This window comes from Poecilia formosa, unplaced genomic scaffold (genome assembly GCF_000485575.1).
Source record: "Poecilia formosa unplaced genomic scaffold, Poecilia_formosa-5.1.2 Scaffold88, whole genome shotgun sequence".
In the NCBI taxonomy this organism is placed as follows: domain Eukaryota; kingdom Metazoa; phylum Chordata; class Actinopteri; order Cyprinodontiformes; family Poeciliidae; genus Poecilia; species Poecilia formosa.
The window spans coordinates 1-11,706 of NW_006800027.1; the positions used below are offsets into that span (position 1 = coordinate 1).

Here is an 11,706-nt window from a genome sequence, read left to right on the forward strand (position 1 = left end):
CATCTGGGGGCAACAGAACAGCGCTGGGTAGCGCAGTTAGCCTCTTTTGATTTTATTGTGAAATATCGGGCAGGAAAGGAAAACGTTAATGCTGATGCCTTGTCCAGATTTCCTGCAGGCTCACTACCAGAGATCCAAGCTGCCCATGTAACCAATGTAACAGCTTTTCCAAATCCCCAGGAGTCTGGACTACAAATACAGGATTGGAAGACTGCCCAAGAGTCAGATTTGGACTTAAATGTTGTGCAAAGGTATGTGAGACAAGGGACCTTACCTGAAGCACAAATTCGAAAGGGCTTATCAGCCATTACATGCAAAATTTTGAAACAGTGGAGGAAACTCGTACTCCGGGATGGTGTTGTTTGTCGAAAGATAACAGACAGCAGAACTAACGAGACTCTTTTTCAAGTTGTATGCCCTACAAACAAGCGCAGAGAGGTGTGGGAGAAGTACCACGAAGCAACTGCCCATGCAGGGGTGGAGAGGACCGTGTCCAGAATTCGTCGGTTCTTTTATTGGCCCAGTATGGAGAAAGAGGTGCATCAGTTTCAGTTGGGTTGTGTTGCCTGCAGCCTGCAGAACAGGGTAGAGCCTAGGGCCCCACTGCACCCTATATCTGTGTCTTACCCCCTTGAGGTTATAGGTCTAGATTTTCTTTCTCTGGGCAGATCTACAGATAGGTACCAGAATATTTTGGTCATGACTGATTGGTTCACACGCTATTCTTGGGCTGTTCCAACAAAAGATCAAACTGCTCAGACAACAGTTCAGGTACTATGGTCACATGTAATACAGACATTTGGTTGTCCTGCTAGATTTCATACAGATAGAGGGCCAAATTTTGAGTCCGCTCTTATGCAGGAGCTTTGTAAGTGTTATGGTATCATTAAAAGCAGGACCACTCCGTACCACCCCGCAGGGAACGGAAGTGTAGAGAGAATGAACCAAACTCTCTTGAATATGTTGCGGTCTCTTGGAGCAGAGAGACAGCACAGGTGGCCAGAGTATTTACCTGAACTGTTGCAGGCCTATAACAATACTATCCATGGCTCTACAGGTTATGCCCCTTCATTTTTGATGTTTGGTAGACACTTGAGACAGCCAGTGGATGTGGGTTTGGGAGTGGAACAGCCCCAGTCGCGGTGTGACAAGGAAGGATGGGTTAAAGACCATCATGCAAAGCTGTCCTTTGCTTATGGGCTTGCTAAACAGCACATGACTAAAGTTGCTGCTTGTAGTAAGAGGCAATATGATAGGAAAACACAGGCTTTGCCTTTGGCACCAGGTGAGAGGGTGTGGGTGAGAGATAGAAATAGGAAAGGACAGGGTAAATTGCATCCAGGATGGAGTGATGAACCTCATGTTATCCTGGAGCAAGTAGGTAAAACGGGAGTGGTGTACAAAGTACAGCCAGAGAGGGGAGGCCGCGAAAAGATGTTGCATCGCAACGCACTGAAACTTTGTATCGCTCCTTTAAAGGAGGAACCTCAGCTGGTAGCTGATAAGAAAAGCGTGGTGGAGACGAATATTGGGCCCCCATTTTATGGTGTCATGCTGACCCCTTCAACTCCTTTCCAAGAAGAGGTTGTAGGAATTCGGCGCTCTGCAAGGGCAAACTTAGGCCAGCCGCCTGCTCGCTATAGACCAGAAGACTAGTGACAGGGACTGTCACTGTAAAAGTGTGGGGGGATGTTGCACAAGGGAAATTATGATTGTTTTTCTTTTTCTTGCTTGTTGTGTTTTGCATGTTTTTGGTTTTGTTTTTCCCTTTAACACCCGAACGCACCAGGTCGAAGGCAGCCCTTTAAGGAGGCGGAGCCCACTGATTGCAGCTTGTAATCAGTGGGTCGGCATGCTGATTGAGGCGATAATAAAAGAAGCCTGGATAGAAGGGGAGAGCGTGAGCCCTGCAAGCGAAAGAGACGGATCCTGACGAGTGACGGACAAAATCCGCACCCCAGACATAGAGCACCGAGAGGTGAACTGACGGCTCAACACAGAGAATCAGGGCAGAGGAGGTCCTCTGCCCGCGCCTGTAAGTAGTGTTCCGTCCCAGAGTGTTTACAGGAAAGTAGCCTCTCGATGGAGTCTTGGGACAGGATTGCTGGCGCTCTCCCTGTCTCTCTTTTTTAGCTGGGTCTGGCTGTAAAGGATCGTGATATGCCGAAGAGCGGGCAGTGCCGGAGTTTTTAAGAAGTCAGCTGGGAGCTGGCAAGTGGACAAAGGGTGGACGGGCCGCATTCACTTGGAGCAGCGCAAGTGGAACTCAGCCGAGGATCTGGAACTGGTGACTGCCTTTTACGAAACTTTTTGGGATCTCATAAAAAAAAGAGAAAAGGACTGTTTTTTTTTTTTTTTAATCTTTTATATATAGTCCCTACTGCAAGTGACTCTTTGTAGTAATAAAAGATCTTAAATTTGACTGTTCCGTTGGTTGGGTTTTCTGAGTTGATTGCTCCCCCTTGTATCGCGAACTGAGCGTGGAGCCATATTGGTGACACATACAAGTTGTTATGTTATGAAACAGTGCCGTTGTTATGTTATAAAACAGTGCCAGCTATTAATTCATGTTAGATGAAAAACCGCCTAGGCAGGTTTTTCTCACTGTTTTCCTTTGAAGTTTTATGGTTTCGTTTTCGAAAAGAAATGTACGTTATATATTCACCACTTCCTTTGAATTTTTTGGGTGGGGTTTTTTCAAAGTATTGAGAAATTTAATGACTATCTGTTGCTGCAGGTCATCAAGGCTGATGGTGAAACGAAACAAACCAAGCGAAATGATTCACGGTTTTGGTAGCGTGCCAACAGAGAGGAATGGTTTCTCTGTTTGATGTTGATGTGATCTTTCAAACTGAACACCACCTCTTACCGTGCCATAAAGTTTATCACATCAGAGGCTGAAACGAAAGAGAAAGGAGACAATGAACTAAGGAACATGCAGAGGCTGAAACGAAAGAGAAAGGAGACAATGAACTAAGGAAACACAATTGTGGAAACTCTGAAGATAAATTTACAAAAATAAATGCATTAAATAAACAAAATGTATAGAAATGCTCAATTCAAGATAATTATAAAATCCAAAATAAGAATATTGTCAATAAGATTATAGAACTTGCCAAACTCTGAAAAGTTTAAATGGATGTAAAATATTCAAATATGATTGGATCATGAAATTCTTTCTAAGATTGCAAAAAACTATCACATGTAAAAGTTAAACCATAAAGCATTGCTTTTACAATAAAAACTTCCAAACTCTCAGCTTCCAACAGATCTTCAGGAAGGCTGCTCCAAAGATGAGGGGTAAGAAAAATATGCTTAATTATGTTTTAGTGCTCAATTTAAAGCTGCAGTAATTTTTACAATAATCAGTTTTTGTATCAGTATTTCTTCAAACTGTCACCATGTTGTGAAAGCATATGCAACAGATAATGTGTGAAAAACATTAAGCTCCACCTCCCCAGTGCTGCTATAGCTATCTGAAGAAATGCAATGCTCCCAGTCAAAAACAACCAATGAGCCAGAGGCAGCAGGACGTTTTAGCGATGTCAATGATGCTCATGTATGAACTGCTGAATGTGGTAATGTGAGAAATAACTTACCATTCCAGAAAAACTGTTAAAGTGTCATCATCAGAGAGAGAAACGTGTAGGGTATGAGCAACGCATGCAAAGAATGATTAACAGCGCTAAGATCCTCCTCCTGGCTCTGATTGGTTGTTTCTGACACAGCAGTGTATTTGTGCGAATGACAGCATCATCGGGATAAGATGGAGGAGTTTGTTTTTTCACAGATAATCTGTATAATTTCATGGTATAGTGGTGATTTTCACAAATATCTAAAAGACATATTTTATTTTATAAATGTTACTTACAGCTGTCTTAAGGAGTAACAAAATAACCTTTCTGGACCCGGAGTGGACTAGAACACCTTTAGGACAAGCATATATGATAAGTAGTGCACACTAACTGTTAACAGTATTACATCTTGACTTCAATCTTGACAATTAAGGGCAATATGTATCAGTAAAAGAATCTTAATAATTAGTTTGAATTTAACTTATTTATTCAAATAAGTACATTTTATCAATTACTTGTAATTTAATAGTCAGTTTAATTAATGCATATTTAAATGATAAACTTATACTATTTTTCAAAGAAATACTGATTAATCTGCACACATAAATTCTTAAACCAATTTAATTAGTTAATCTAACAGTTTGTTTAACAGTGTGGAAGCGTCTCAGTGTTGCCACACCTCTTTTTTTTCAACCAGCCAACATTTCCACATTTGTCTTTCTGATTCCTGACATGTCATATCTTGTTGTTCCTCTTTTCTAACTCTTGCTTTCTGCCATTTTGTTTGTAAACCTTTGAGGAATCAACTTTACCTCAGAAATCTCACTGAATCTTCTGAATTGAACATTTTTGCTCTTCTCTTCCTGCTGACTGAACTATAGCTTTCTTCATTGCGAGGTGAGCCTTTCATCTGACTTCATACCTCTAAATGCCTATTTGCTGGAAAAATACATATATAAAATCCCATCATTATGATTTATCTTTCAGTGTCTGTTCCTGGTCATGGATGATTTTGTTTGTGACAAACTAACCCAGTGGGGTCTGAGTGAGTTGATAGAAACATTTAAAGGTAAAGTATTGCACTGTACTGTCGCTGGATAAAAAACAACTTGGATAATGTATTTGTGCAAATGTTCATATGATGTCACTAAATTGCTCAAGTTAACAGTTGTTCCTCTAGTGCATAACTGTTTATGGCGCTCTATAGGAGACTCGAAGATTTTTTTCTTTTGTGTTACCTTGCAAAACCTTTGCATTTCCTCACTGGAGGTTTTGCTTTCTCTCGTAATAATGTACTAGTCAGCTCAAGTGGCATAATTCAGTCCTAGTTTTTCCAAGTATGTTAATATTTCATTTGTGGCATGTCTGAAGTTTTCTAGATCTTTCATAAGGATAGAAATTCACCACAGATATTAACCTTTAAGGGTGAAGTGTGTGTGTGTGTGTGTGTGTGCGTGTGTGCGTGTGTGTGTGTGTGTGTGTGTGTGTGTGCATGGTTGTTGTCTTTATGTTGCTATATGATTGACTGCCAACCTCAATATTAGGCACAAGTTGAATATGTGTGATTTTATAATTATGTTTTCATAGATTGACCTATTGACTTTTATCGCATGGCCATAATTAGATCCATTTACCTGAATAATAAAAGTAGCAGTTTTTTAACAAGTGTTTACTATACGGCCATTTTAGATTATAACAGACCTCAGTAACTGCAGCAGACGTATCTTACAATGATTTTTGTACCATGTTCATGAAGCTTAATTCTGAAGCAGCTTTAAATGATATCAGCATGGCTAAGAACATCTATTGATTACAGATGAAGAAATGGACATGGAAAGTCTTTATTGTCTTGAAGATCAAGATGTTGACACATTGATTCCAAACGTGGACCAAAGGACCCAATTCAAAAAGGGATTCCAGCTGTTAAAGGTAATTCCCAGGTTAATGCCATTTTGTTGCTCATTTTCGGCCTAATGAAAATTTGTTGATACTTGCTTTTGTAACTCGATGCTTTTTGGTGCTTCTTTTGTTTTATTGGACGTACTTTGGGTTTCTAATGTATTACTTGTCAACAGGAAGAACAAAGCAGAAATCCACGGACGCAGCATTGTCCTGCACAAGTATGTATAAACACTTTTACACTGGATAAATATGAAATAATATTTCATTACTCGGTTCACTTCTTTTCATGAATATCATGAATGAAAAAGCAATTCATTTCACAAAGGAAGGACTACAGCATTAATAAATTAGTCTCTCCTTTCCCTATCAATTTAATTCAATTAAAGACAATTACATTTTTTAAGTATAATCCTCCCAGGGGTATGAATAATTCTGGGCTTACCCATTGCTAACTTTTAAACTTTTAACTAAAATGAGCAAATGCAAATCATTTCACATCATTTTAACACCAACTTGATTAAAAAAGGTATATATAAACTTGTAAAATGTTAAATTCTAAAAGAAAACTATCTCTTTCACACTGTTACATTAACTCTGTATCTGAACAGTGTCCAACCCGAGATGATTCCCGGTCAATTAGATCCCTGTCGTCATCATCACCTGGTCGACCGAGAGAACGTCTCCTCACTGCCAACAATGTGACCTCTGACCCAGCCAGGACCAGCATAAAGTCTCTCAGCACCGTCACCGTCTCTGTTGGCTTGTTAAACATCCGCTCACTCACCAACAAAGAGTCTTTCGTTTCCAGACTTTTGAGGGAAAAGCAGTTTGACTTCTTATGCTTGACAGAGACCTGGCAGAAGAAAAACGATCTTACACATGTAAACAGGGCAGCGCCAGACGGGTATTCTCACATCAGCCAACCACGCTCTGGACGAGGAGGCGGTGTCGCAGTGCTCTTCAGAGAAAAGTGGCTTGTATCTCCTGTCAGTGTCCCCACTTACAACTCTTTTGAATCTATAGTACTGCAAATCCACTTATCAGTACCCACCATTTTAGCCACCATCTATCGCCCTCCTGAACCCAACAAAGCATTTTTAAGCGATTTCTCCTCTCTTTTAACATTTTTGTGGTCCTTATCCCCAAATATTATCGTAGTGGGTGATTTCAACATTCACATGGACAAATTCAGCAAGACTCTGACACGTGACTTTTATTATTTGTTGGACGATTTTGGAATGCAGCAATATGTTGACTTTTCTACACACAGCCAAGGTCACATTCTGGATCTTGTCTGCTGCTCTGCTTTAACACTTTCAAGCTGTACAGCATTAGAAATGCCCATCTGTGACCACAAACTAATTTCATTTACAGTCACTTTACCACTATTCAGTCTAGTTTCATCTTCTTCCAAACGTCAGTAGCTCTGGTACATCTGACAAAATCACAAATACATTTATAGACAAAATTACAGAGATGTTGTGGTCTGACTCTACAACAATGCATGGGAAAGACATTCTGCAGAGCAAAACATCCCTTTGGCTGGATGTTAGTTTTTCTCAATTGTTTTGGTGAATTTCTCTACACAGAATCAAAATGTTCACTACTATTATTTCCACCTCCAAGTAGCAGTTTCTCCTTCCTTCCCACACGCTGTAAATATGTTTGGACATGCATCAAGTCTCTGCTGCTTGATAACTGGCATAACTTAGCGGAGTACGGCGACGACAGGCTCTTAAATTCCGCAATAAAAGTGTGTTTTGTTTTTGTTTCTTATGTTTTTTAATGTTTTTATCTTTACTTTTCATCTATTTATTAATGTCACATACTGTTTTTATTTCTTCTTTAATTATGTAAAGCACCTTGAAATGCCTTGCTGCTGAAATGTGCTACACAAATAAAATTTGATTGATTGATTGATTGATAACTTATGTCATGTCTGTAAAATTAAAATTTAATGAATGAGGAATTCCTTGTAGAACTAAAAGTCATCACCCCATTGTTTGGGTCATTACACACAAATCTGTCAATATTATACATTTCTTCACAATTCTTTCCCAAATATTTTGCACAAAGGTTGATACTACCCCACCTTGTCTCTTCTTACTGTGATTTCTTATCGCTGTATACACTTGGATTATAAAATCTAGTTGAGGCTTAAACCAAATTTCTGGATTGCATGAATGAAGTTGAGAAGATTGACTTCTCTCCTTTCTTAATGTTAAGATATAGTTGAGCTGCTTCCACAATTATATTAATTTTTTTTCAGTTTTCCTTTCTTTTTGAGCAGTGCTATTTATTATCTCTACCATGAATAAAACAAATCAATCTTTCATCATGAGTACAGTGTGATCTTTGTTCTTGTTACATCCCTGACAAACAGAACTCCAAACTTCGACAGAGAGCCCAGTCATGCCATCGATCCAACAGACACACCGCAACAGTCCCTCTGCCTTGGGACTTTCTCAAAATATTCATTTATTCTTGTTTTTTTGAGGAATGAACTATCAACTAAACTAGTTTGTACTAATTGCTTTGAGAAATTCACTTGTCAGTTTTAATTCTGGTTGTGACTCATCTTGATCGGTCCCAACAGGAAACGGATATACGTTATGGGAGTGATCAAGAACACTTTTTATAGTGCCAAGTAATAAGCAGATGAAGAAATGAAAGAGTTTAAAACATCAAACAACTTAAGTAAATGAGGGAGGAGTGAGGAATAATGAAATAACAACTAAGAATTTTGGAATTGAAATAATAAATAGGATTATCAATAAAATAGTAGGACTTACCAAACTATTAAAAACATAAATAGCAGTAAAAGATAGATATTAGAAAACTTGATAATGTTGCAAAGAACTCAAATAAAATTTTATTGAAAAATCTTAAAATATAAGAAATAGTTATAGACTTAATCTTGAACAAATGTGTCTCTAAATGTATGGACTTAGTAAAAATTAAGAACTTGTCATGAAATGTTTTTGTTTTTATTTTTTATTGATTTATTTATTTATTTTTTATTTTTTTTTTTAGACCAGATAATTTAAATTTGTGACCATCTTTCATACAGTTGTAATATCTGCTAGAATATTTCTGAACCAATTGAATCGGCAAAACTCAAACAGTTTGTTTTACAGTGTGGACGCCTCTAGCTGTTTTCCGTTGCCGCTCCTCTTTTTGTCAACCAAAACACACCTTCCTGTTTCTCATTTCCTTGCTGTCCACTATTTTGAATGTCAGACTTCGAAGAATCAACTTTCCTTTTGTGAAACAGCTTTGAGACAATTTTTCTCTTCTTCATCTGAAGCCTGAAGCCATAATTTCATTCATTCTAGGTGAGTTTCTTTTTAATCAAATTTAAAAATTTAAATGCCTATGTGAAACAATACATACATAAAATATATCATTATGATTTTATGATTTATCTTCCAGTCTCTGTTCTTGGTCATGGATGACTTTGTTCGTGACACACTAGCCCAGGCTGGTCTGAATGACTTGATTAAAGTATTTAAAGGTACCGAATTACACTGTTACTTTTGTCATCATAGGATAATGTTACAAGAAAGTTAAAAATACATCGATTCACAAATACCTGTTAAATATATTACAATAATAATCTTTTGAACACAAAGATAAATGTGACCATGAATATGTTCTTGTAGTAAAAAGTCACTTTATTCTGCTTTTTAAGGACACATAGCGCCTCCCAGAGGACAAAAGGACAAACTGTTCTTCAAATATTGGCATGACTGATTTCTAATGAGATGTTCTTTGATTACAGATGAAGGGATTGATACAGAAACTTTTTATATGCTTCAGGATGCAGACATCGAAAAGTTGATTCCAAAAATGGGATCAAGGTTAAAATTCAAAAAGTTAATCAGACGGTTAAAGGTATGTCCTGTGCTTTTAAAAAAAACTTTCACTAGTGTGGATATATGCTTTTACATATTATTATTATTATTATTATTATTATTATTATTATTATTATTATTATTATTATTATTATTATTGAAAAATATTCCATTGATAATAAAGACTGAACAGATTTGGAAAAATATTTTATCACTAGGCAGAACAAACCCCAAATGAGAGCCCAAATCATTTTCCAACACATGTAAGTCAAACATATTCTTATTTTAGTTTAAAGTGAAGTATTTTATCCTAACATCTGTGATATGGCTACTTAGCTTTAGTGTTCAATTATAAAAGCTTTTTACCAAGGTTATTTTATTTGCAGGGTCACCAGAAAGGTGAAGAAGAAACTGGTATGACTGAGGTGAGAAGGAATAATTATATATATATATATAGTTCTTTGACATGGCCACCATTCATCTTTTATCTCATAAATCATAAGACATCATACGTATGTTATTATTATGTTTTTTTAGTCTATTTGGAAAATGTATAATTAATATAATGAAAATGCCAGTGTAATAAAATAAACATTATGAACTTTAAACAATTTTATAATGGAAAAGCATTTTTAAGTTTAGTCAAACTTTTCTGTTCATCTTCAGGTTTTACCTTCTACAAGCGATACAGGTGAGAAATACAAGATCAAAGTCTTTTCATGCACATTGACATTAAAACAACTGCTGAAGATAAACCAATACGAGTAACTTTTTGTTTTTTAAAACAAGGAAAACGAAAATCTGGCCAACAGTTGGGCAGCAAAGGACAACCAGCAGCAAAAAGGAAGTGTGAGACAAATTCGTCAACAGGTATTTCTTTTTATACACATTGTACCAACATAAAAATAATAATATTGGTATACTTAAATTACAGCTCTGCATCTTTGCTTCTGTTTGTAGAAACAGAAGCAAAGATGTTAAATACAGTGAGAAACACGATGGGGGACATCTATGCCATGTTGCAAGATGACAGTGATCTCAATAAGATCTTGAAGTAAGTAGATTTTAAGTTGAAAATAAACCAAGAAAAAATTTTCAAACTAGAAAAAACATTCCTGGATATCTAGAGATGCAATTTCACAGATGCAATTTCACAGACTACTAAAAGGTTTGCATCTTCTTTTTTTTCTTGTCTTTTTTTTTTACATTTGAGCTTTTGTTAAACCTTCCCATATTTTCTTATGTGTAGACACACACTTTAAAGCTGAGTTGCTCAATAATGGCTACATTTTCTACAGAACTAAAATCAAGAATCTGGAGACAGAAAAGAAGGAGCTGGTTGGTGTCTTTGGTAAAACTGGAGCTGGAAAGACGTCTTTGATAAATGCTGTCCTTAAAGAGAAGAATCTTTTGCCCTCTGGAAGTGTCAGTGCCTGCACCTCAGTCATGATTAAAGTGGAGGATAACAGGCAAAATGAAAAATACGAGGCGGAGATCGAATTCATTTCACCTGAAGTAAGCTAAAAATATACTTATAAAAGTCTGATAAAAATGTTACTTCTGTAATTTTACACATCACTTGAAAAGCAATTCGTCTTTTATTTTTTTAGGACTGGGAAGATGAATTGGGGTCACTGCTTTCTATCATTAAAAAAGGAAATCAAGAAACGGAAGACAATGTTGATGATTCTGATGAAGAATACCATGATGCCGCTGATAAGCTGACGGCTCTGTATGAAGATGAATGGAAGGAAAAATCCTGCGAACAACTCATGGAGACGAAGTACTTCAAAGAAATTCCAGAATTTCTTTGTTCAACAAGCAAAACCTTGGTCTTTGAATCAGTAAGATGCAAAGGTTTTAACAGTAATTTCCTGCATCAATTCAGCAATATGTCTATATATCATAATTGTATAATTTTTTTAATTGTACAATTCTGATACATACATACAATAATACATGCACATGTTTACATGAAGGTGGGGCACATAGAGCTTACTGTAACCCTCTCAATTGAAAATGAGAGGCTTACAGTAAAATGTCATTACTTTCAGCTGTCATAATTTATTACTAATATTATGACTACTATTATGTTTTGCAGGCTAAGGATCTATCTACAGATATTGTCAAATATACAAGGGATGCTGCAAAAAACGAAGACTATGACAAAATAAAGAAGTGGTACTGGCCACTTGTGAAGTGTGTGACTGTCAGGGTACCAGATAATCCTTTTCTCCAACACGTCACACTTGTGGACCTTCCTGGAAATGGAGACCGCAATAAAAGCAGAGATACAATGTGGAAAGGGGTAATTTATCCTTCACAACTATATTGTCACATTTTATATACACACACACACACACACATATATATAT

At 36.9% G+C, this 11,706-nt stretch overlaps 2 protein-coding genes across 4 annotated transcripts in view; both read left to right on the top strand.

Annotated features, from left to right (window-relative positions):
- The first annotated feature begins 3,098 nt into the window (after nt 1-3,098).
- On the top strand, nt 3,099-7,298 carry LOC103141723 (uncharacterized). Of its 3 annotated transcripts, none has more exons than XM_016674027.1 (5): nt 3,099-4,472; nt 4,563-4,620; nt 5,392-5,504; nt 5,651-5,695; nt 6,059-7,298. In XM_016674027.1, exons 2-5 carry the CDS (start codon nt 4,578-4,580, stop codon nt 6,899-6,901), a joined length of 1,044 nt encoding a protein of 347 aa, XP_016529513.1. In that variant the 5' UTR covers nt 3,099-4,472; nt 4,563-4,577; the 3' UTR covers nt 6,902-7,298. The 3 variants fall into 3 exon arrangements, with proteins under 3 accessions (XP_016529513.1, XP_016529512.1, XP_016529514.1); XM_016674026.1 differs by having other exon boundaries at nt 3,101-4,472; nt 4,563-4,644; XM_016674028.1 differs by having other exon boundaries at nt 3,101-4,472; nt 4,563-4,644; nt 6,086-7,298.
- Nucleotides 7,299-8,536: 1,238 nt separating this feature from the next.
- The window catches only part of LOC103141594 (nuclear GTPase SLIP-GC-like), an 8,315-nt gene continuing 5,145 nt past the window's right edge, over nt 8,537-11,706 (top strand). Inside the window, exons 1-11 of the mRNA XM_007557299.2 lie at nt 8,537-8,812; nt 8,910-8,991; nt 9,259-9,371; nt 9,550-9,594; nt 9,718-9,756; nt 9,998-10,022; nt 10,121-10,201; nt 10,292-10,385; nt 10,630-10,846; nt 10,942-11,175; nt 11,433-11,639. Coding sequence (XP_007557361.1) covers nt 8,925-8,991; nt 9,259-9,371; nt 9,550-9,594; nt 9,718-9,756; nt 9,998-10,022; nt 10,121-10,201; nt 10,292-10,385; nt 10,630-10,846; nt 10,942-11,175; nt 11,433-11,639 — 1,122 coding nt within the window. The 5' untranslated portion in view covers nt 8,537-8,812; nt 8,910-8,924. The remainder of the gene's footprint in view (nt 8,813-8,909; nt 8,992-9,258; nt 9,372-9,549; nt 9,595-9,717; nt 9,757-9,997; nt 10,023-10,120; nt 10,202-10,291; nt 10,386-10,629; nt 10,847-10,941; nt 11,176-11,432; nt 11,640-11,706) is intronic.

Bases quoted from the DNA above. Each gene is read 5' to 3' on its own strand.
- LOC103141723 (XM_016674026.1), top strand. From the start codon at position 4,578: ATGGATGATTTTGTTTGTGACAAACTAACCCAGTGGGGTCTGAGTGAG. The intron at 4,645-5,391 runs GTAAAGTATTGC...TATTGATTACAG, and splicing joins GTTGATAGAAACATTTAAAG to ATGAAGAAATGGACATGGAA. The intron at 5,505-5,650 runs GTAATTCCCAGG...ACTTGTCAACAG, and splicing joins AGGGATTCCAGCTGTTAAAG to GAAGAACAAAGCAGAAATCC.